Raw genomic sequence first — 24,685 nt, forward strand, 5'->3', positions numbered from 1 at the left:
TGAGCAAAGTTGATCTATGACAAGTGTCACATTGCCAGAAATCATGCACAGTATTAGAAAAAAACAAATGTTGAGACTTTTGGCTTGTAGTTCAGCCACTAAATGCAGATCTTGGAATTAGTCACTCATTTTTTCCACCTTATTAATCCTGGTTGGGGCTGCGAAGCGTCTGGCAATGAATGACTGCCGGAAAAGACTCCAGACGCTGTACAATTTGGGAAGGTCACTACTTGTTATTAATTGTTGTGTTAAACAATGAAGACATTCCTCCTGGCCCTTATTGGTTATTTTATTTATTTAAAACTTTTTTTTTTGGCTAAGAATAAGTTTTAAATTGTGTCTTTGGCTTTTGTTACTTGCTAGACATGGTAGTTTACCGATCAACTTAAAAAAAACATGAAGAAATTATATATCTGGTATTTTTTTGTTGAAAGGATGTGAAAAATGTTTTCAATGTGTACCACAACTAAAAAAGCAAAACAATAGTTTATTTCTTCAGTTAAGTACCATGCTAATACTTGTAAGATTTATAAGTCAAGGTTTAGTAGTGAAGAGGTTATAAGAAAAGCATGCTCCTTGGACTTGAAATATGGAGCAACTATATCATGTGATTTTTCATATTTGTAAGCCCTGCCTCATTAAGTCTGTGTTAGTGTTGTATTCATCTGCATGTGTCACTAAACATGATCCCGGAAAAGTATGAGCCACACAAACAGGATTAGGTCCAGCATTATATATGCTAAGATCGCTTGCAGATAAACATTATCATCAGCGCTCAGGTTTGTTTGAGTGTAAAAAAAAAAAAGAAAGAAAAAAAGAGGAAAACAAGAGCTCAATTCCGGTAACTTGAATTGTTAAAGAGTGCACTGGCTGGGACAGGCCCTCATTTTAGTCTTGCTCTGACATATACTTAGCGCTTACCACCATCTACAAACGGTTTCAAAGTGGCTGGACAAGCCCAAATGTGCTTGAAACTTTTAATGATGCCTCTAACTACTAGTTTCTCATCTGTCATTAGTAAACAATAGGAAAAAACACAGCGCTGCAAATTCAAGTAACTTGGTGTTTTTTCTTTTTAGCTTGCACACACAAAGGATCAAGAGTTAAAAAAAAAAAAGACATTCTGATAGTGTGCTCATTTCTGGCTTTGAGAAGCCGTTTCACCTTTAAGGTTTAAAATGTATTGTGTTTGTATCTGGGGGAAAATCATGCTGGTATAGCTTTAGATTCGAAACCTGAGATTCTTCAAACTGTGTTTGTTTTTAATAGGAATTTCTGTTTTGTCAAAGTGCAAGCAATGCTATCCTGCATTTAGTGGGAGTGTGTTTGAAAGACTATATTTTACCCATCAGCCGTCTTGTCATCCGTTGTAGTTTTGCAACTGTAATTTGCAGTTATGTTGGCAGGCTCCACAAGTATTTTACATGACGTTGGAGACAGTTGACATCATAGCAGAGACCTGCTTTTTTTTTTTTTTTTTTCCCTCTCTCCCCCTGCCATCATCTGTCACTGCTATTCTTCAGTGACTTAAAATGACACAGTTTACCACCAAACTTCCTGCTGCTGAACCTGAGCGTTAGTGTTTTCTAGCAGAACGTAATGCCCAATTTAGGCATTGATCTGCAAATGTAATATTCAGCACAATCCTCTCGTGCATGTAAAACCCATCAGTCCATGAATGTAAAAAAAAAAAAAAAAAACCCAAACTGTTTATTTTTATGTGATTATTTCTGCTTGTGCTTTCGTTCAGACTGGAAAGTACTGAAAGTATTCTGAGGAGACCCCTCCATTTCCTGACAGGATCTTTCTCGCTCCTGGGTCTTTCTCGCTCCTGGGTGCTGTCATAACATGACTAAGCCACAGAAGGAATGTTGACTTCTCTGCTTTAGTCCACCTGTCAAATCCACATAAATCTGCAGGTTCATTAAACAGGTCCAAACTCATTAATAAGCCCCTAGTAATGGAGTAATAGCTTTTTGTGGTATTTGTGTCACTAGAACAAGAAAAAAGGTTTGTTGAGGCTGTTCTGTAAAACTATACTGACACCTAAAACCTTAAATAGAAGACGGCCTCAAAACACTAACACACAAAATTGCAGTATGCAGAGAGACAACATTGCACAAAATTAAAGCATTGCTGCCATGAACAGCATAGAAGTACAGCAGTAGTTTTCTGTATTTTGATGCAACCTGCTTTTACATTAGATTATAGAAATGCCACACCTTTTGCATAAGATTTTGTGAAAAAGTATTAAGATTCCTTCAAATAAATTATTCAGGTTATCAGGGTGTTTCTTACACTGGCTTGGTCTTAGTCATAGCTCATCACCTGATTTTTAAATTTTTTTTATTTTTTTAATTGATTTTTTATTATTACATTAAGCTCAACCTAGCCAGCAGCATGTTGTTTAGTTGGTGACCGAAAGCTGACGTATCGAGCTCATACTCATTTCAAGGTTTCCCTCAGAAAACTTGCTAAGCCTGGTGCTAGAGCTGTCATTCATCCAGCAGCCTGTCGTGTTTTTGAGAAATCGTTGTCTATATTCTGTAAACTTGAACTATGAGCTCTAGACTTATCTGGGAAGTAGAATATGAAAATGGAAATGTGACTCCAATTTAACCAAGAAAATGTCAGCCAGGCAAGGTGGCAATAAGTTGGAAGAGCTGTGGGACATGATTATAACAAATTCAGTCATTGCTTTTGTCTGTGTTTTTAAAACAATCTGATTCCGTTTTTTAGTACAATTTATACAATTTTCTTGGAATTTTGGAAGGAGGTCCCCTTGATTGTAATATCAGTTTCTTCTCTTTAGACTTTGAAGATTTTATGAACCTGGGTTTGGGGAGTTTCTCATTTGCTCTGTCAGATTCTGTCAAGCTTTTCCAGATTGAACAGGAAGCCTTTGTTGTACAGAGTTTAGGTTGAGGCTTTAAATGAGCTGCACTTTATCACTGTCTTGGGACAGCAGTGTGTCTGTCTCCTGTCAGAAAGAGCAGCTGATTTTAGCAGAAAATAGCTTCAGAAGAAAACGACAGAAATGTCTTTAGGTTGCACCAGAACAAATACTATGAACCATGGGGTTACTCCACCCTAAAGGGCTTATATTTCACAATCTAATTTTCTTTTTTTTTTTTTCTTCAACTTCTTCTTCTTCCTTTTTTCCTCCGACCGGATAGTAATTGATGTTCATTACCACAATAAACTTTCTTTAGGTACCTGAGTGCATTCTCTTCAAAGTGCTCTCAAATTAATTGTCCATTTATTAGTTATCCATAACTAACTCGGACGTCTAATGAACTGCAGTGTTTTCTAAAATGATTTTTATTTTCCCTTTTTGTAGTAAGTTCAGTAAGTTGTGCAAACAAATAATTCAGTGCACATCGTGGTCACCTAAATTCACACAAACTGCTGCTAATAAATAAATGTCATCATGGCCTTTTTATTTGTGTTATGGGAATCTTAAGATTGATTTAATGTTGTGCTACACATCTTTTTTTTTTTTTTTTGGTTTGAATTGGTTTTATATCTGATTATATTCCGAGAATAGTGTTTTCCAAAGTGAGGGAGACCTTATGTTTTAGAAATTGGGTCACCTGGGTGGTTGGTGGAGCAGGATTAGCCTCTTACTTCTGTAGTCCACGTCTGGGTTAGACCTGTATAACCCAGGTCTAACCTGGGTCTCTTAATGCATTACCTGCAATAACAGCAAAAATGCATGCAGCTAAATGTTTGTGCTGTGTTTACTATTCTGAAGCTTAGTCATTCTAGATATTTTGATTGACAATTGAGCAGATGGCATCAATACATCTTGATCTATAAGGAAAGCACTTTGATACAGGAGTACTCTCTGTTGTTAAGTGCTATATAAATAAAATTTGATTGATTGATCTGTAAGGGATTGTTAAAGTATGATTCTGTTCAGATTTAGAAGCAGCCAATATCTTTCCTGCAGTAGAAAACTCTTGGTGTCATAATTCAGTATAAATCCAGATGAGTTGGTCCCAGACTGAAGCTAAAGGCTAGTCCAGTTGGAGCCAAGACCAAAGCAGACTCGTCTTACTGCCTTAAAAACCCTCTAATCTCAAAAAGGTCACTGTGGTTTATGCTGACACTATTTTATGAACCTTTAAACCACTGTCACGTTTGCATTGGGTGGTTATTTACACAGAGGCTGATGATTAATTACACAGGAAATGGAGGTGGGAGGCTCTGTGCCACCAGTGACGATCCTTTGTGAAATTAAAGTGGGTGTGAAATTGGGTAACTACATTTTCTTAGAACACTATAATAACTATAATAATTAATTAAGGCAATTTTCAGTTTTGAAAAATATAAATTTTTATAAACTGTGCCATGACTACCCTGACTATAACTACCACAAGATTTTTGACACTGAAGCAAAGTTGGTCTCAAAGACCAACTAATCTGGATTTATACTAAATAAAGACATCAAGAAAGTTATCTACTGCAGGTAAAATGTTGACTGCCTGTAATCTTTTAGCAGAACTTCAAAAAGCCTGAATTATTCCATTAAGATTAGAAAACCCTCCCTGGATTAATATTGCAGACAAAAGAAACTGTCTATAAAATGGGAGTACACAAGGCAAGGCCTTAAATTCTCATGACTTAAATTGCTGCCGTTCGCTCTGCTCTGTCAGCTACAGAAAAAAAAAGGATTTTCTGTGAATATTTATTTACTAAAGCCTCATGTAAATACGACTGTTCAGAGGAGTGCATTTGGAGCATATAGACTTGTGAAACACTGATGGGACGGTTTCAGGCTGAGTACACGTCAAAGCTAAGGCAATGCGAGCTCACTCTTGTTGGTCTGCTATTTTTACAGATGAGCGTGAAGCCGTGCAGAAGAAAACCTTCACCAAATGGGTAAACTCTCACTTGGGTCGAGTGAGTTGTCGCATTGGTGACTTGTACACAGATCTGCGGGATGGCCGCATGTTAATCCGCCTTCTGGAAGTCCTCTCAGGAGAACAGCTGGTCAGTACATGGAAGTAACCACTTTCACTGGACCTGTTCGTTTTTATTACATGGACTTGCTTGTGTTCCATTTTCTATTTGTTTTCCCCATTAAGTTCCTGTCAGCTCCACCTTTCCATTTCATTTGTTCTTGAATTTTTTATTCAACAACATTCAAATGGGTTCATCTTGTTTTTTTTTTTTTTGTTTTTTTTTATTCCCCCCTTGTAGCCAAAACCCACTAAGGGCCGCATGCGTATCCACTGCCTGGAGAATGTTGACAAAGCTCTGCAGTTTCTCAAGGAGCAAAAGGTCCATCTAGAAAACATGGGATCCCATGATATAGTGGATGGAAATCACCGTCTCACCTTAGGCCTCATATGGACTATAATCCTCCGCTTTCAGGTTAGTGGTTGTTTATATTGTAATGTTGTCCTTATGCAAACTTGCACTTCCTCTTTGAAGCTCATAAAACTTGATTATTAGATGGCGCTTGACTGCGGTTTTCTAATAATTATGTTTTAGTTATGAGCTCCCTGTTATGACTTTTTGTTTTCTCACTCTCCAGAAGGTGTTATTGCATACCGATGTAATTACTATAAAATATGCTGCTGAATCTAGAAATTGTAATTTATAAACACCTTGCTATCTTGATTAAATGACAGATCCAAGACATCAGTGTGGAAACGGAAGACAACAAAGAGAAAAAGTCAGCCAAAGATGCCCTTCTGCTTTGGTGCCAAATGAAAACAGCAGGGTAAGAAGCTGACAGCATATGTCTGAAAGTGTTATATATATATAAATATATATATATAAAACACTTCAGAATTATATAAAAATAAACACACACACCTCAGTAAATTAGATTATAATTCAAAGACTAAATTATTTCAGTAATTCTTCTAATAAAGTGAAACACTGTTAATTTCTGTATAGACAAAGTGAAATTTGTCAATTATGACTTTCGGCTTATTTATGCGTTTCTCTCACATTGAGTGTTATGCAAGACCAACAATAAGATTATGAACAAAAATTTAATGTAATGACCGTGTTATGACTTACACAATCATGTGCAAGTCTGCTGACTCGACAGTTATCCAGAAGTCACTGACATCCTCCTCAAACAGGGAAGCCGAAGAAAGGTCATAGCCAAGGAAGTTAGCGGTTCAGAGTGCCGTATCCAAGGATCCAAATGGAAAGTAAAGTGGAGGGAAAAAGGGTAGGAGTAAAAGTTGGGAGCAGGAATAACTGCAGCTTTGAGAGGATTGTGAAACAAAACCCATTCTGCAGTTTTGGAAGATTGATGATGTTTGAACTGTGGCTGAAATCAGAGCCTGGAGTCACCACACACTGATTTATACTTGGTTATGACCGTCACATTCCTTGTGTTAAACTACTCCAGAGAAAAGACATTAGAAGTGCCTTACCTGAGGTAAAGGACTGGACTTTTGTTCAGTGGTCCTACTCAGTATTTAAGATGTTTGAGGTCCTCTGTGAAGTCTGTACAGTTGATGATTATTTGGGAAGCCATGTGATCTGCTGGGTTTGTTTTCCTTCCTTAGCACCTTGGCAGAGCCGTAGATTGATTACCGTATTGCCATGTGGCTTGTGATTAATTTTTTATTGGTTTTTATTGAAAGTAGATTATAATTGTAAAAATTAAAAGAACTGAACACTTGAAATAAGTCGTCAATAATCAATAAAAAAATCGTGAATCATCTGGCTAGCTCTGTCCAAGGTGTTGTAGACAGAAAAATTCTGGCAATAACGCATCACCTTTTTATAATGTGTCTCACCTTATACATGCAACTGTTGCACATCTGGCGAGCTCCTTTGGCAACATACAGCTGCGTCCTAGCTGCACAAAAAGCATCATCATAGCTCCTTCCTCCCAGTAACTATAAACATCACTGCTCCCAGCAATACCAATATGTTTCCAACCCTATTAGTTTATTTTCTTATTTTTGCAATACTATAGAGCACAGTTTGTATATTTTAAATGATCTTACTAAGTTACACATTTCTTAGAGCCTGAGTGTGCTTAATGTACTCACACTATACAACAATACTGTTTTACAGTCTTTTAATTTCTTTTTATTGCCATCTATATGTACCAGTATATCTCCATGTCTCCATTTGCCTGTTACTTTTCTGTTAACACACCTAAATTTCCCCAGTAAGGGATTAAAAAAAGGATATTTCTATTCAATTGTTTGTAATGAATCTACATAAGTTTCACTTTGAATTTAATTACCGGAATACATTTACTTTTTGTTGCTATTCTAAGTAATTAAAATTGACTTGTGTGCTGAATATTTTTACTGTTGGCTTTTTTTTTTTTTTCATGAAATGTCAGTATGGTATTCTGTCATGCTGAGCTAATGATTAATGCGTTTTAATCTGACCCCTGCAGATATCCTAATGTCAACATCCACAACTTCACTACCAGCTGGAGAGATGGCCTGGCGTTCAATGCCATCGTGCACAAACACAGGTCAGTGACTCACTGACCTGTGATCCCTGTTTGGCTTGTTTTGCTGAAGAATCTGATCGGCCTATTCTTTTTTCTTTTTCTTTTTTTTTTTTGCTGGGTGTTATTTCAGATTATTCTCCTACAAATACAATAGACATTCAATATTTTTGTACTTTGGTGTTCAGGGAAGTGCAGCAGCCAAAGGAGTTTCTTATCACATTTTCTATTTCAGCATTCTTCCTTTCTGCAGTAGGACTTGAAAGATGGAATAATATGGGGAGCAAGATGACCCAGATCACAGTCATAACCCACCTATTTTTATTTTTTTTAGAACCATTCTTGGCTACTCAGTTGTGCACCCTGCTGGTTAAAGGATTTTTAGAGTATAGAGAAAAAAGACCAAAGATTAATCCTTAACTTGTGACTCAGAACAGAGATTATTGATGAATTAATCAATGCATACAATGAAGGCGTTTCTTATTTACTTAGGTGTTCAATTACCTCACTACATTTACTGTTTAACTAAATCGTGACACAGCTATCAATGTGCAATTTTTAGCTTCTACAAAGCCCTCTGTGTAATTCATGTTAATATTAGTTTAAAAAAAATTTCCACTACATCATTTTATAACTGCATTTAGTGGAGGTTCTTTCGCAATAAACTTACATCTGACATATTTATGCTGCTCTAAAATCCAAATACTCCTAAAATAAGAAAGTAAAGAAAAGAGTGTCGCATGCATGAAAAGCATTTTTACATATGACTTCAGCAAAACAGATTTTTGTGTGTGTGTGTGTATATATATATATATATATATATATATATATATATATACACACACACACACACCTGATGAGCATTCAGGATGTGAATGTTTTGTCATTTCTTCTTATCTGTATCCTGTTCCTATTAAAAAGTCTGTTTCCCATTGTCTGCAGGCCTGACTTGATTGAGTTCGACAACCTGAAAAGGTCCAATGCTCACTACAATCTCCAGAATGCTTTTAATGTGGCTGAGAAGGAAATGGGCCTCACTAAACTGTTGGACCCAGAGGGTAGGTGGCTGCTGGCTTCACTGAGGCATTCAGATTTTCTCTAAAATAACTTCATTTAAGTTGCACGTTTAATGAAGTTTAATAAAGCCAATTGGATTTTCTTGGACAACACTAATTATTGTCAACTTTAATGTCATCACAAAAGGCTGTTTAAAGAATCAAAAGGACTTTAAGTAAAAGAATCAAAAGATGGATAGAGCTGAACACTTCTTGTTTTTTGATCAAGTGATATTTGGGGCACAGTACTTTAACTTTCTGTTCTTCCTCTCTTCCAGATGTCAATGTTGATCAGCCAGATGAGAAGTCAATCATCACATATGTGGCGACCTATTATCATTACTTCTCTAAGATGAAAGCTCTGGCAGTGGAGGGAAAACGAATTGGAAAGGTTAGCTCTGTGCTTGTGTGTGTCCGATTTGAGAAGTTTGGCTTAGTGAATTTGTAATTTAAAACCAAGAACTTTTTAAGTGTAAATAGTTTGATTAAATAGCTATGAAAAGTTTTGGGGTTTGAGTTATTTTTGGATGGAAGAAATCCTCTTTGTTTTTGCTCGTCTCTCCCTTGTGGTTCTTGATTACCAAGCACTGAAGGAGTGTACAGATAATTATCTACTCAAGAGGAGATGCTGACAGCACATAGATGTTCTACAGATTTCCACTTCAAAAAAATCAAAGACATGCTTGAATATATTAAGCAGAGCATGACGGATGTATAAATATTTCCGTCCCATTTGTGTGGAATCACTAATTGTTTTGGCTGCAGGTACTCGACTACGCCATTGAGGCCGACCAACTGATAGAGAAGTACGAGACCCTGGCATCAGAGCTGCTGCAATGGATTGAGCAGACCATACTGACGCTTAATGATCGGCAGCTGGCTAACTCTCTGAGTGCTGTTCAGAACCAGCTTCAGGCCTTCAACTCCTACCGGACTGTGGAGAAACCCCCTAAGTGAGTATTAGTTCTCCTGATGGAAGCTTGTAAATTGTGAAATATACATGTATATATTTTTTACAAAATCCAAACTATGTTTTGTCTCCACAGATTTACAGAAAAGGGGAACCTGGAGGTCCTTCTCTTTACCATCCAGAGCAAAATGAGAGCAAATAATCAGAAAGTTTACATGCCAAAAGAAGGCAAACTCATCTCTGATATAAATAAGGTAGGGCTTGTTTTATATACAGTACCAGATGTATTCAGCATCAGCAATATGTAAAACGCCTGACATTTGTTGTGTAATCTCCAACTAAAAAAATAGAGAAATCTCTTAACCAAATCAATTTACCAGCAGAACAGCATGTGAAAGCAACGCACATTGACAACATCAGATGCGGGTGATAAAAAAACACCCCTATTGTTTTCTATCAAACACCCACACTGGCTGCACCAGCCAACGCTGCGAGCCGCAGCAATCAGTGATGTTTCATCTTAAATGAATTGCTAGAGATACCTTAACTGTACCCATGCTGCAATAAACATGCATTTTTTTTCTAGGTTTTTAATGCATCTTTACCAGAGCCAATGAATGTGGCTGGCACTTTACACATTTGAGTACCTGAAAATGATATAAAAATGTATCAAATAGTAAAATGGGAATATTTTCCTCTAATTCTTCAATTTTAATCTTTGTTAAACTTCTGTGTCATGTCTGCTGCATGATTCGGGCATCTTGTGCATCCATCTGTTTGGTAGGCTTGGGAACGACTGGAAAAGGCTGAACATGAGCGTGAGCTTGCACTAAGAAACGAGTTGATTCGCCAAGAAAAACTGGAGATGCTGGCGGCTCGGTTTGACAGAAAAGCAGCAATGAGGGAGACGTGGCTGAGTGAGAACCAGAGATTAGTGTCTCAGGTAGAAAAATTGACCATTTCTACTTTAAACCTGATGAAAAACTTATATTATTTGTTTAAAACTATAATAAGATTAGCTGGATTCTCATACAGTCTTCTTTTTTTTTTTTTGTTGCAAGGATAATTTTGGAACTGATTTGGGAGCAGTAGAAGCTGCCACTCGTAAACACGAAGCAATTGAGACAGACATCGGTGCATACTGGGAGCGGGTTGCTGCCGTGGAGGCTGTTGCCAAAGAACTGGAAGCAGAGAAATATCATGATGTGCGTCGCATACTGGCACGACGGGATAACGTCCTTCGACTTTGGGAATACCTTAAGGAACTTCTGGCTGCCCGCAGGGAGCGTCTGAACTCCCATCGAGACCTTCAGAGATTGTTTCAGGAGATGCGTTACATTATGGACTGGATGGCCGACGAAAAGGTAAAACGGATATTTTGAATGGCTTCGTTTAAATAAGTATTGAATGTTTGTGCTTATTCCTATTGTTGCTTTGGTGTCCAATTAACTAAAAGGGCTCAGCTAATCCTCTGAAGTAAGATAGATGTTGTTCATAGTTTTTCCCAGCAGCTTTAGTGTTGCTCCTAATTGCAGTAATTAGCTGTTATCATGCCTGCTAACGGCTGACTGGTGTTGCCTGCCATTGTTGGCTTAACTAAGGTTAACTGAGGCAGACTACAATCATGTGGAGCACTGAAGGAATTAAATTTTGACAAGCTGTCTTAGCAAGCTGTGAACGTAATTCATTTGTGTTCTGCCAGTCTTGAAATGCCGGTATTTCCTCATGTTTGTTCATTTCTAGTGTTAAAACTGTTCTTTATAAAACGGCCAGGCTTTTATTAGCTTGACTTCATTAGTTTCACTTTAATTAGAGCTCTGTATCACTATAGAGTTTATATATGTTTTTTTGTTGTTGTTGCTTTTTTCTTTGCAGTACACCACGTTTTCCTCCTCTGTGTTCACCAGAATTACAATTGTTTGATTTTGACATTTAAATCTCTCTTGGTCACTCCATATCTTTGCTAATTCATGCCTTCACAAATCCATATCCCCCATTTCATACACAGATGTTCATTTTCATAACTGTATTTTGTACCAGCGGTGCTTTATGTTTTTTAGTAGTCAAAGATTTTAAGAGATTTTTTTTAAATAAAAATGCTCAATTTTCCACATTCATTTATTTGTATATGATTTTACTAAAAAACCTTGCACTACACAATTTGGTTATTGTTCTCCCTGGACTCTGACAATACTGCCTCAGTTATGATAAGCCTGAAGTAACAAATTAGGCTTAATAAAACCTTTAGCAAGCTCCTGCTGATGGACACTAATTACTGCAGTCAACTCATCCACCAGATGATTCAGATTTAAATTAAAACTATAAAAGTATGGCATGGTGAAAGAAAAAATGACCTGCACACTTTTAAAATTGTATTATGGTGTATTAATAGCACAGTTAACGCACTTCTTTTCTCTTTTTCATTAATCTCAGCTTTTGATCAACAACACATGCACGTCCATTTCAATGCATAACGTGGCTCAAACATTAATTTCCTGTGTTATTTCCTGCTGACTGAGTGTTGTCTGGTACTATCTTTGAAAATACAGCTACTTGGCAAGATAACATTACAAGTATGAAATAATCTTGTTTTTGAGCTTATATAATTTTACCAAAGTGTGATTTTTAAACGAAGTAACTTAAAAATATAACGGCTATTTGTATCAAAGATTGACTCTAAATTCTATCACAGGTCGCTTTTGACCCATATTGTGCATAAAAGGGTTAAATGAGTTCTGCTGTTATTTCTAATAATCACCAAATAAACTAATAATTAAACGTAATCCTTTGTAAAATGGCTTTCCTAGTCATTGTTCTATATGTTAAACCTTTTCGAGAAAACATTTCTTCATTATGTTTAAAAGATTTTGGCTGAACCCCTCCCACCCTCCATCTCTAAATGTTTCTCTTTTCTGTTTGTTTTTCTGTCTTTTTTTTTTTTTTTCAGGGTCGCCTGCAGTCCCAGGATAGTGGCAAACATTTGCATGATGTGTTAGATCTGCTGCAAAAACACAATTTGGTAGAGGCTGACATTTCAGGTCAGGCGGAGAGGATAAAAGCGGTGCAAGGAGCCGCCAAACGTTTCACCTCCTACGACCAGGGTAGGCCTTCTAACGCGGCCTTCATCATTTTCTGTACGGATGCTTCTCTTTTCATCAATATCTAAATACATTTTTCTCATTTCGTTCCTTCTTGAAAGCTTACAAACCTTGTGAGCCTGGACTTGTTAGTGAGAAGGTTGACCTGCTGGGTCAAGCTTATGAGGAGCTTGGCCAGCTTGCGGCGACGCGTCGAGAGCGTCTGGAGGATTCACGTCGACTGTGGCAGTTCATGTGGGATCTTGGTGAGGAGGCGGCCTGGATCAGGGAGCAGGAGCAGATTCTGGCCAGTGGGGACAGTGGCCGTGACCTCTCGTCTGCCCTTCACCTACTGAGTAAGCACGAGGCCTTCAGGGACGAGATGGCCGCTCGCTACGGCCCACTTAGCAACAGCATCGCTGCCGGAGAAGCTTTGGTTGAAGAGGGTCACTTTGGAGCCCCGGAAATCACGGAAAGGATCCAAGACGTCCGTGGACAGTGGGCTCATCTGGAGGAGGTCGGTTGTGGTTTGCAGCTTTACTTGTCACATCTAAACAGTCTTCTATTTTGTATACATTAATGTTTTTTGTACTCTAATTTCATCAGACAACAAAGCTCAGAGAGCAGAGTCTGAAGGAATCTGTGGCTCTGCACCAGTTTCAAACTGATGCCAACGACATGGAGGCCTGGATTATGGAGACGCTTAGACAGGTGTCCAGTCAAGAGGTTGGCCACGACGAGTTCTCCACCCAAACCTTAGCTCGCAAGCAGAGAGAAATTGAAGAGGAGATCCAAAGCCACCACCCCCTTATTGACTCGCTCCATGAGCAGGCCCAAGCACTGCCAGAGGCCTACATTAATTTCCCCGAAGTACGTTTGCTTTTAGTTTTCTTTATCCCTTTCAGATCTCATGCTCTGTGTAGTGAATGTTGGCTAATTGGGGTCTCTAGGTGGAGGGACGTCTTCCTGCTATTGAGCAGCGCTACGAAGAGCTGGAGTCTCTGTCAGCAGCTCGGCGACAGGCTCTGGAAGGCGCCCTGGCGCTTTATCGCATGTTCAGCGAAGCCGACGCCTGCCAGCTGTGGGTGGAAGAGAAGGAGCAGTGGCTGGACAGCATGGAGATCCCTACCAAGCTGGAAGACCTGGAGGTTGTGCAGCAGAGGTCAGTTTGGGAGCAATGGAAGCAGAGATGATTATGTAACAAGATTGTTGCTGAATCCAGTGCTTTTTTTCTCTCTCTTTAAAAATAGATACAATTTCAGTTTTTTCTGAAGATGAAGTTGTAAAATATCTTGAAAACCAAATTTTCAAAATATTTTACAACATAAGTGATTTAGGGTTAGCTAAAACTGGGATAATCATTACCCATCCTAAGTGCATCATCTAATTGTTTCTACTGTGATGTTTCTGCTTACTTTCTTCAAATTCAGTACTTTTTTCATTGTAGCCATTGTAGCTAAACTTGATCCCAGCTTGCTTCTTGTTTGTAGCTTGAATCTCAAAACAAATTTTAATAAAATAATAATAATTATATGGCACATTTGTTTTTATAAGTATCTAAAGAAAATATGCAAAAATGAAGTATTCAACATGGAAAAGTTAAATGATCTTAATTTCAAAAATCAATGCTGTCTACATTAAGTTTCTTTCTAGCATTGATATCACGTCTCTCTCCGGGTTTTTACCAACCAGTACAGTTCGCACAAATGAATATCCAGAGTAAACATAAACCTGCACTGAGTATGTACTATAATGATGCAAATCTTTCATAGCGAGTGAAATGAAACGATTATTCTCTGCTGCAGGTTTGACACCCTGGAGCCTGAGATGAACAACCTGGGTACTCGGGTCACTGATGTGAATCAAGTGGCTGAGCAGCTGCTGAGCTCAGACAACTGCAGCAAAGACCAAATCCACCAGACAAGAGACCAGCTAAACGACAGGTTTAATATTGAACAACATGCCTTTAATCTCACCACTATGAGCACCATTCTGTTTGTACTTAACGTTCCATGTGTTGGATTTTGACTCTAGATGGAAAGAGTTTGAGAAGCTGGCTGGCCAAAAGAAACAAGCCCTGGAATCTGCCCTTAATATTCAGAACTACCACCTGGAGTGTAACGAGAGCCAGACGTGGATGAAGGAAAAAACCAAAGTGATTGAATCCACGCAGAGCTTGGGCAACGACCTGGCTGGAGTGATGGCGCTTCAACGCAAGCTAACTGGCATGGAGAGGGACCTCGAGGCTATTCAGGTATGGAAGACATGCATGCTGGGCAGAAATGGAAATATAACAACACCTGGACAAAATAATAGTTTTTTGTTCTCCATATTTTTTAGGGTAAGTTGGATGATTTGACAAAGGAGGCAGAAAAGCTCGCCAGTGAACATCCAGATCAAGCTGGAGAAATCCAAGGTCGCCTGGCTGAGATTCAGGAGGTGTGGGAGGAGTTGAATGCCACCATGAAGCGACGGGAGGAGTCACTGGGAGAAGCCAGCAAACTTCAGGGTTTCCTCAGGGACCTGGATGACTTCCAGTCCTGGCTGTCCCGCACTCAGACCGCAGTGGCCTCAGAAGACATCCCCACTTCCCTGCCTGAGGCTGAGAGTTTGCTCGCCCAGCACGAGAGCATCAAGAACGAAGTTGACAACTACAAGGAGGATTATGAGAAGATGCGAGCGGTCGGCGAGGAAGTGACCCAAGGTCAGACGGACGCCCAGCACATGTTCTTGGCTCAGAGGCTTCAGGCGCTGGACACTGGCTGGCATGAGCTGCGACGCATGTGGGAGAACCGTCACAGTCTTCTGGCCCAGGCCTTCGATTTCCAGACTTTCCTTAGAGATGCTAAGCAAGCTGAAGCTTTTCTCAACAACCAGGTTGGAACAAAAGAATATGGATGGAACCTTATTGAACTAACCTCATTAGCTTTCTTTGCAACAGTCTGCTGTTCCTTAATCAGTTTCAGTACTCCTGCTACAAATGACTAGCATAACAGAACTAAAATATTTAGCCTTGCTGCTTCTTTGGCTGCAAAAAAATGCAGCGCAGAACTCTTTTTGCTTTCCTTTGACAAAAAGCTTTTGCATTTGGTTGGAATGAGTTTTATTTAGGATCTCAGAGTAAAGGAGGCCAAATACAAATGGACATCATGTTTTCCAGGTATTTGTTAAAAACAAACAGAAAAAAAGCCGTTTTATTATGTAGCCATGTGCTACTTTGGGTTTATATATCACATAAAATTCCATTAAAATGCATTTAATGTGAAAAGTTCAGAGCTATGAATTGGAAATAACTATATTTTTAGCTATACGTTAACTGACTTTTTGTTTGCTTTAATATTGTGGCAAGCTATGCTTTTAAGATTTCAACCAATCAAAATGGATCCCAATATAAGGTCAGAGGGGATTTACTATCATTGCTCTAAATATTACAAGCATCAAATGTAGGTTGAATCGAAAAGTGCACAGCTTTAAGGTCACCAAATTTATAGGTTTATGCTCTTTCATAGCTTTTAGAAAAATGCAGCCTTTTTGGGAAACTGAAATGCGAGTGCTGCTTTTGTGCCTGTGTAGGAGTACGTGTTGTCCCACACCGAGATGCCCACCAATCTTCAGGCTGCAGAGGAGGCCATTAAGAAGCACGAGGATTTCCTCACCACCACAGAGGCCAGCGAGGAGAAGATAACGGGTGTGGTGGAGGCTGGACGGCGCCTTATTAATGACTCCAATGCAAACGCAGATAAAATTCAAGAAAAAGTTGATTCAATCCAGGAAAGGTCAGAGCTGGAGCAAAAGATAAGGGAAAAATTCAGATTTTTTTTTCTGTGATGTGTTGAGAGTTGAAAAGTTCTGACTTATACTTGTTTTTTTCCCCAGACATTGTAAAAATAAGGAGGCTGCAAATGAACTGCTTGCAAAGCTTAAGGATAACTGTGAACTTCAGCGCTTCCTGCAAGATGGGCAGGAGGTAATGAAGCTAAGCACTTATACAAATTAATATGTAAATGCATATAAAGAATTTGTCATGGGTTGTGATAGGTAGTGTCTTTTTGTAATGTTTTGCCATATTGCTACTCCTCCCTAGCTGACTTTGTGGATTAACGAGAAGATGCTAACAGCACAGGACATGACGTACGACGAAGCTAGAAATCTTCACAGCAAATGGCAGAAACACCAGGCCTTCATGGCAGAGCTGGCCTCCAACAAAGACTGGCTGGATAAGATTGATAAGGTGTGTAAACAGAAAACGCACCCTCTTAAATTAACCTTAAGTTTTTTTTTTCCTCCTCCTTTTAACTTGGTAACAGTTTACCAGCTCTCATCTGAAAGTAAATTGTTTCTCTAAAAGGAGGGTCAAGCGCTGGTGGCGGAGAAGCCTGAACTGAAGCCGGTGGTTCAGCAGACGTTGGAGGACCTGCAGCGTCAGTGGGAGGAGCTGGAGAGCACGACCCGGACCAAGGACCAGTGCTTGTTTGAAGCCCACAGAGCGGAGATATTTACACAGAGCTGCTCCGCTCTGGATGACTGGCTGAAAAACATTGAGACCCAGCTGCACAGTGACGACTACGGAAAAGATTTGACCAGTGTCAACATCCTCCTTAAAAAGCACCAGGTTGATATCAAAATAAGCTGCAAAGCTCTGAATGTTTTTATTTTTTTTATTTTGAAAAAAAGCAGAAATAAGTTTGGCCAAAAATATTTTATCTGATGCAAATGAAGATGTTTTACCTTTTTTGTTGTTTTTTTTTTTTTTTTTTTTTTATATATTTTTTTTCACCTGTGTAGATGTTGGAGCATCAGATGGAGGTCAGAGAGAAAGAGGTGCAGTCCCTACAAAGTCAGGCTGTTGCTCTGTCCCAGGAGGATGCAGGCTTGGCTGAGGTAGACGGGCAGCAGAAGCGAGTCATTGACAGTTTTTCTAGCCTCCAAGACCCTCTTAACCTGAGAAGACAGCAGCTGCTGGCCTCCAAAGAAGCACATCAGTTCAACAGAGACTTGGAAGATGAAATTGTGAGCACCCGCAACTCAGTGGAGTCAATAGATGAGTTCTGAGTTTTATTTTTGGGCTGCTGAGGTTTTATTTCTGTTTAATTTGCAGCTTTGGGTAAAAGAACGGATGCCTCTGGCAACTTCCACAGATCATGGAAAAGACTTGCCAACTGTGCAGCTGTTAATCAAAAAGAACCAGGTAGGGTTCTTTTCTGCTTTAGCATTCAGCAAGAAATTTAATAATTATGTTGTGACACACTTGGCTTAAATATATATATATATATATATATATATATATATATATATATATATATATATATATATATGTGTGTGTGTGTGTGGATATAAAAAAAAAGAATATTGAGTGTTTGCATTTCTAGACTGTCAGTTTGATAAAAATCTAATGTTCTGAATAACTTGTTTATTTAAATTGTTAAATGAATGCATAGATTTTGATATCATAAAATCAAGAGACATTCCTGATATTTTGAGTAGGATAATATCTTAGATCTCACAGATCTAAGTGATTTTAAATCGGACATCATCTAAATGGGTCCATATACCATAGAAGGCCAATCTTTTACCGCAATACTCAAATGTCACTCTGGAAAAGAATGGAAATGGAAACTATGCAGGAAGCTCAGTAATTCATGATCCCTCAGAAACTGCCGTCCTTCCAGTAGAAATAATCTGAGAACTGGTTGTGAAACAGACGTTGCAGAAAGAGATCCAGGGCCACCAGCCCCGCATCGATGACATCCACCGTCGAGGCGAGGATCAGAGCCAGGTGGACGGCGACAGGCAGTCGCTGCTGAAGGAACGCCTTCAGCAGCTCAGGGATCTATGGGACCAGCTGATCGCAGAGACGGACAAGCGTCACGACCGTCTGATCGAGGCCAATCGCGCCCAGCAGTTCTATGCTGATGCGGCCGAAGCAGAAGCCTGGATGGGGGAGCAGGAGCTGCACATGATGTCAGAGGAGAAAGCAAAGGTAAACGTGAGACAAAGATGAACAGATCGTTGTTAATCCTGTATATTTAGGAAATATAATCATCCATGTTTGTTACCCAGGACGAGCAAAGTGCTCTGGCAATGGTCAAGAAACACCAGGTCCTAGAACAGGCCCTGGAGGACTACGCCCAGACCATCCACCAGCTGGCCAACAGCAGCCGTCTCATGGTCACCAGCGAGCACCCAGAGAGGTCCGGAAGCACATCTTACTCTTCAACCTGAAGAAGTAGTTGTCATTTAATAACTAATACATCTGATTCCTAATCTCAACTGAACAGTGAAAGAATCACCTTGCGACAAGCCCAGGTAGACAAGCTGTACGCCGGCCTCAAAGACCTGGCAGAGGAGCGCCGCGGGCGTCTTCAGGAACGGCTGCGGCTGACGCAGCTGAAGCGAGAGGTAGATGACTTGGAGCAATGGATCGCTGAGAGGGAGGTGGTCGCCGGCTCCCATGAACTGGGACAAGACTACGAACATGTCACGGTGAGTCTTTTTTTTTTTTTTCTCTCTGTCCAATTGAAGATGCGAAAGCTCTTGGAAATTCAGCTGAATTAATTATGTTGCCCCGATTTCTGTTTTTTCTTTCTTTTCACAGATGCTGAGGGACAAATTTCGTGAGTTTGCTCGTGACACCAGCACCATCGGCCAGGAGCGTGTAGACGGCGTGAACGCATTGGCAGATGACCTCATCGAGTCCGGTCACCCTGAGAACGCCAGCGTGGCAGAATGGAAGGACGGTCTAAATGAGGCCTGGGCTGACCTGCTAGAGCTTATTGACACACGCACGCAAATGTTAGCCGCCTCCTACGAGCTGCACAGGTTCCATCAAGATGCTATGGAGGTGCTTGGACGCATCAAGGAGAAGAAGGAGGCGGTGCCTTCAGACCTTGGCCGGGATCTAAACACGGTCCAGCATCTCCACAGACAGCACAACACTTTTGAAAATGACATCCAGGCCCTCAGCGGACAAGTGAGTGAAAAGATGTGTTGTTAGATTTCGAAAGCGGCTTCAGATCAGAACACAGAAGACCTTCTCTTCCTCTTTTAACTCCAAGGTGAACCAGGTGCAGGATGATGCAGCACGGCTGCAGAAGGCCTACGCCGGTGAAAAAGCAGATGACATTCAAAAGAGTGAAACAGCCGTGACAACTGCCTGGCAGGGGCTGCTGGAGGCCGGCAAAGCCCGCAGGCTCCTCCTGCTGGACACAGTGGAGAAGTTCCGCTTCTTAAACATGGTGCGAGACCTCATGCTCTGGATGGACGGCATCAACGTGCAGATCGACGCGCATGAAAGCCCGAGGTAAACGGAGTATTTACCAGTAACTGGAATGGCTTGTATAAAAACCAGAAGTGGGTAGAGTACCCAAAAATTATTCTCAAGTAAGGGTAAATAAGTATTTGGTAAAAAGCCTACTCGGGTACTGATGTATGTCTTGAGTCTTCACTTAGAAAGACCCCGGTCAGAGGTCAGTCATATTTCAGATGGACATTATGTGGAAATTTTGACATTTTAAAGACCAAAAGGAAAATAATTCATATAAATAATATGGTTGAAAAATAACAAAATTAGGCACAAAAAAAATTTCCAAAACAATTTCTTTCAGTATATGGTGAATTTTTGGTTAAAACAAGCTTGTTATTTATTTTAAGAAATTACTAATTGTGTATAAAGTATCCAGACATTTTACTCAACTAAAGAGTAGCGACATATCATAATAAAATGACTCGAGTAAAAGTAAAAAGTACAGCATTGTAAAAAATACTCCTAAAAGTATTTTTATTACATCAATAAATGTAAGTCGGTTCTGCCCAACTGATAATAACACTAACTCTCTTGTTTGCTTTATTTAAGGGATGTATCATCTGCTGAGTTAGTCATCGTCAATCATAAGGGCATCAAATCGGAGATTGAGACCAGAGCAGACAGCTTCACTGCCTCCACCAAGATGGGGAATGACCTCATCAACAAGAACCATTACGCATCCGATGAGGTATTTGGCTACGATTCAAGGAAAACTATTTCAGAGGGAACACAATAACCTGCTTTTAGTGTCTTCATACCATACAGCTCAATACCCTGTTTACTGAATGAATGTTCCTTTAATCTACAGATCCGAGAGAAAATGGCTCAGCTCCAGGAAAAAAGAGATGAGATCAACAGCAAGTGGCAGGAGAAGATGGACCATTTACAAATTGGTAGGCATAGAAATTTCATTTCATTTCAAAGGAAATTTGGAGTACTACATTATTAAATAACCTAGCTATATATAAATTCAAATTCAAAGAGTATTTTGTCTTGAAACAAAAGGTTATTGTATTGCCTTATTAATTAATCTAACTGTGATGTGGCAACAGGCAAGCATGTAGGTGCAGGTTTAAAAAGGAAGATATGCAAATGGGAAGGTTTAGGCTGGAGGGCTATTGGAAGGAAAGAACACAGAGCATCATTTCATATTTATTGGGGAAAAATGGTTGTACGGTGTAGTCATAGATTTATAAGGAAGTTATGAAATATATTGTTAAATGACATAATGCTGCAACGGCAGCTATTTTATTAAGATACCTTTTGGAAAAGTAGGCATACTTGCATTCATTTGACTAACTGATGTGGGATCAGTCCATTTTTAATTGACGTCATGTTTGTTTTTCTCCAACACTATCATTTCCATCTTACTTAAATGAGTTACCACAGTCCTGCTACTGGTTTGAATGTCTTCTTACCAAAATTGTAAAGCAAGCTCTAATAGATTATATTATGACTCTTAACACATTTCATGATTTATTAGTATTTGTTAACTTGATGTTTGTATTTGCTTTAGTGCTGGAGGTGCTGCAGTTTGGACGAGACGCCAACGTGGCAGAGTCGTGGCTGGCAGGGCAAGAACCTCTTGTCCGAGCGGCGGAGCTTGGTGCCAACGTTGACGAGGTTGAGAGCCTCATTAAGCGCCACGAAGCCTTCGAGAAACTCGCTGCAGCTTGGGAGGAACGCTTTGTGCAGCTCGAAAAACTTACCACAGTAAGTACAATGATCGCTTTCCCTCTGAAGTCAGGGTGCCGACTCAGCCTGGACTTTCTGAAAGATTTTCTTATTAAAATGTTTAGCAGTTCTGGGAAGTGGCCTGACAAATTCAGGATGTTTCTTACCTCCTTTATGACAGCCAATTAAAGTTTGAGTCGTCTTTTTCTCCAGCTGGAGGAGCATGAGATGCAGAGGAGGCGAGAAGAAGAGGAGAGAGCACGGCGACCTCTTACTCCTCCGCCTGTAGAAGAGGTGGGGCCGTCTGAGCCAGATAGTCAGCCACATGATTCAGCAGCCAGGTAGGAGATGTTTGAAAGAGCAGGCGGCAAAACCAAACCTGTTTTTCCGTTCACATGATATTCATCTGTCTTTTAAACATAGAACAAGTCTGGACCAGACGACACTTAATCAATCGGCGTCAGTGAATGGAGTGCATAGCGATAATGACACGTCTCAGGTGAGACAGGTTTGCCTTGTCCAACGTTGTCGTGTTTTTCCCATGCTGTTGACCTCATTTCATGTTGTACTTATTTATGATTCGAGTGGGTTATTGGAATGTGTTTTCAATTTTGAATAAATCATTTAAAATTACTGTTAATATTCTAAATTTGACCAAGTCCAATTTTATTCCAACTCCATTGATTCAAAATCGCTTCATATGAAAAGTATTTCTAATTGTTTGTCCTTGGTTGTCATACCGCTGTGTTGTATCTTAACTTAACATAGAAAAAATGCCTGGCAAAAGTTGCATTAGAATCTTAAGTTTCGATGTATTTTACTGGGATTTTAGGTGATAGACCCACAATGAAACATGGTGGCGGCGCTGGTAATGTGCTGTCAGAAATCTATTCCCACCTTAAAAACATAAACACACCAGAGTTACAATAAACTGGTTTAGAAACAACCTAGTACAAATCCTGACCCTTTTCCATTTGAGAATCTAACAAACCTGAAATCAGTGTTCAGAATCTCTCCATCCAAATTGAGACTAAGCTGCTTTTCAAAGAACACTGCAAAATTCAAGTCTAGATGTGGAAAGCTAGAGGCATAACCTAAACGGTTTGCAACTGTAATTGAAGGAAAATGTGATTTTCCTGCTGAGGGCAATTGCTTGCCACACCTTTCAGATTTTTAACTGAAATCTGTCGTATTTTCCTTCCTCTTTACAATTTTGCTCCAATCGCTCAATGTATTAAAGATCCCAGAAAATTACATGGCACTATATGGTTGTAATGCTTTAAAATGTGAAAAAGCTTTTCATTCACTGCATTTTGAAGTGGTTAGGTTATAGAATTATCATTTTGTCTTTACTGGAGCAACATGCCCAGAAAAAATGTAAAAAAATAAAATAAAATAAATAAATTACAGTTTTATCTTTGACGGAGGAGGAGAGGGGCCTGGGAGGAAAACGGTGCAGTTTTATATAGATGTAGTTCAGTCTGTTCTGATTGTCTCATCAAAAGCATCACAAAGTGACCTGGATATGTTTTAATTTTGATCATGGCTGTTGACCGTGATGTGTTGGTATCTTTGTTGAACTAAAAAAGTTCAAGCCCCGAACTAACATTGAAATGTCTGCCAGCGACGGACTCTTAACAATTTCTCATTGCATTCTTGCCAGCAGTCATTATCGCTGCCGTTGTCAGTGGGAAAGAAATCAGAGCCTAAACGTGTGTGTAAGCCCAAACAGCAGGAGCGTGTGAGTAATGAGCCATGGTCAGCTTTGTTGTAGCTCCCCCTCCCAAAACACCCCCTCACCTTCTTGACAGCCTCCGCTCAGCTCCTGGTCAGCGGCAGTACTTCTTCTTTTAAGAAGCCATTGCTTCTTTGCATCCACTGCTTTATTTATTAATGAACCACACAGCTTCATTAATGAGTCCCATTGCTGCAAAAAAAAAAAGAAGCATGATGCACATTCATGAACGGGTTGTTGTCATGGCTCTGATGTTGCAGTTTGCGGCTGCTGTGTATGTGCTTGTATTGACCAGGACGGGAGTCTCTAAATGTGGGGCAGAGTAAATGTGGTGGTTATCACAGCTGTTCAGTGGTATTTTTCTATGTGGCTTGTGGTAGTGTCTGTATGTTTACTTCTGAGTGTATATGTTGCTTAAAGCAGTTAAAGCTTTGAGTGGTGAAAAGTTTTAATGATGGAAAAGAGATGAATAAGAGCCTTCTTAGTTTCAATACTGTTAAAAGTTGGATATTTTTAAATTAAGTCATATTTTCTGTTTTTGTATATTTCATTCAGTAAAAACGTAGCAAACTTCAAAGATTGCTTAGAGATTTATTTTCATTTTTAGTTGAAAACATAAGAATTTTCCTACTCATTTTCAGAACTGTAATAAAACAAGTTATAACAAAATTTTAAAATATTCTGCTGTCCATCCATCGATATATCGAATGAGAGGCACTACTGTGTAAGAAAGCAGTTGTTGAAAAACAAGCTTTCAACATGATTTTAAGGCAAATGGAAGTTAAATTGTTGAAGTTTTATTCTGGCTTCAGTGGCTTTTATTACTAAAACGGCAGTCTCAATGTGGATAGGATATAGATACTCAAAGGGATAAAACAAAGCACCTCTATTCAGCCTTCCTGATATCTCACACTTCTTCACTTTCTCACAGCCTGAATGAGCTGCAGACACGACGTACCGTCTCTTTGAAAACATGTTTCCTTTCAAGTAGCTGCCTAGATCTCTTTGAGTCGTCTTTATGCAGTAACACACAGTGTTGCAAGTTCTGCCTGGCTTTAATAAATATGGTGAATTAAAAAAATTCGTGTTTTTTTTTTTTTGTTTAATCAGCAGGTCTGATGAATCTAAAATTGGCAGATTTCTCTGTGCAGCTCTACATTTTGTCCTTTGTTTTTTAAAGATTGTAAGGAAAAGTGGAACTAAACTTACTGAGGTTTTACTAAGTAGGTTATAATTTGAATTGGGTTTTTTTTTCTCAAAATGTGTTTAGGATGTTTAGCTTATGCTGGTCAGTGCTTGTATGTTTCCTTTGTGAGTAGCTAAGTTTGTCGCACAGTTATAATGTAGTAGTAACCTCTTCTGTACCATGTGATGAAATGAATCCAGTGGACCCCCGTGTTCAGTACCTCAGTTTATCATGCAATGTGTTAAAGCAAGCATCATTACGGCTTTTTGTGTTTGGCTGTGAACGACTGCTTTGCTGCTCC

At 39.4% G+C, this 24,685-nt stretch overlaps 1 protein-coding gene across 4 annotated transcripts in view; it reads left to right on the forward strand.

The window, feature by feature from the left end:
* sptbn2 (spectrin, beta, non-erythrocytic 2) overlaps window positions 1–24,685 on the forward strand; it is a 61,989-nt gene that overhangs the window by 31,057 nt on the left and 6,247 nt on the right. The window contains exons 1-34 of one of the 4 annotated variants that reach the window (XM_081615844.1): window positions 4,792–4,995; window positions 5,206–5,379; window positions 5,640–5,731; window positions 7,388–7,468; window positions 8,387–8,502; window positions 8,778–8,890; window positions 9,265–9,452; window positions 9,546–9,663; window positions 10,194–10,352; window positions 10,471–10,773; window positions 12,357–12,510; window positions 12,609–13,003; window positions 13,093–13,356; window positions 13,437–13,648; window positions 14,292–14,429; window positions 14,521–14,740; window positions 14,827–15,363; window positions 16,060–16,262; window positions 16,363–16,453; window positions 16,571–16,717; window positions 16,835–17,098; window positions 17,272–17,496; window positions 17,585–17,674; window positions 18,188–18,466; window positions 18,547–18,677; window positions 18,765–18,969; window positions 19,082–19,456; window positions 19,542–19,786; window positions 20,339–20,477; window positions 20,598–20,682; window positions 21,306–21,502; window positions 21,677–21,804; window positions 21,887–21,962; window positions 23,127–23,204. In XM_081615844.1, the coding sequence (XP_081471970.1) occupies window positions 4,807–4,995; window positions 5,206–5,379; window positions 5,640–5,731; window positions 7,388–7,468; window positions 8,387–8,502; window positions 8,778–8,890; window positions 9,265–9,452; window positions 9,546–9,663; window positions 10,194–10,352; window positions 10,471–10,773; window positions 12,357–12,510; window positions 12,609–13,003; window positions 13,093–13,356; window positions 13,437–13,648; window positions 14,292–14,429; window positions 14,521–14,740; window positions 14,827–15,363; window positions 16,060–16,262; window positions 16,363–16,453; window positions 16,571–16,717; window positions 16,835–17,098; window positions 17,272–17,496; window positions 17,585–17,674; window positions 18,188–18,466; window positions 18,547–18,677; window positions 18,765–18,969; window positions 19,082–19,456; window positions 19,542–19,786; window positions 20,339–20,477; window positions 20,598–20,682; window positions 21,306–21,502; window positions 21,677–21,804; window positions 21,887–21,962; window positions 23,127–23,204 (6,411 nt within the window). In that variant the 5' untranslated portion in view covers window positions 4,792–4,806. Of the gene's footprint in view, window positions 1–4,791; window positions 4,996–5,205; window positions 5,380–5,639; window positions 5,732–7,387; window positions 7,469–8,386; window positions 8,503–8,777; window positions 8,891–9,264; window positions 9,453–9,545; window positions 9,664–10,193; window positions 10,353–10,470; window positions 10,774–12,356; window positions 12,511–12,608; window positions 13,004–13,092; window positions 13,357–13,436; window positions 13,649–14,291; window positions 14,430–14,520; window positions 14,741–14,826; window positions 15,364–16,059; window positions 16,263–16,362; window positions 16,454–16,570; window positions 16,718–16,834; window positions 17,099–17,271; window positions 17,497–17,584; window positions 17,675–18,187; window positions 18,467–18,546; window positions 18,678–18,764; window positions 18,970–19,081; window positions 19,457–19,541; window positions 19,787–20,338; window positions 20,478–20,597; window positions 20,683–21,305; window positions 21,503–21,676; window positions 21,805–21,886; window positions 21,963–23,126; window positions 23,205–24,685 lie in introns of those variants that run through there. The other 3 variants (XM_081615845.1, XM_008427717.3, XM_081615846.1) reach the window with 3 other exon arrangements.

This window comes from Poecilia reticulata, chromosome 14, assembly GCF_904066995.2.
Source record: "Poecilia reticulata chromosome 14, P_reticulata-male-v2, whole genome shotgun sequence".
In the NCBI taxonomy this organism is placed as follows: domain Eukaryota; kingdom Metazoa; phylum Chordata; class Actinopteri; order Cyprinodontiformes; family Poeciliidae; genus Poecilia; species Poecilia reticulata.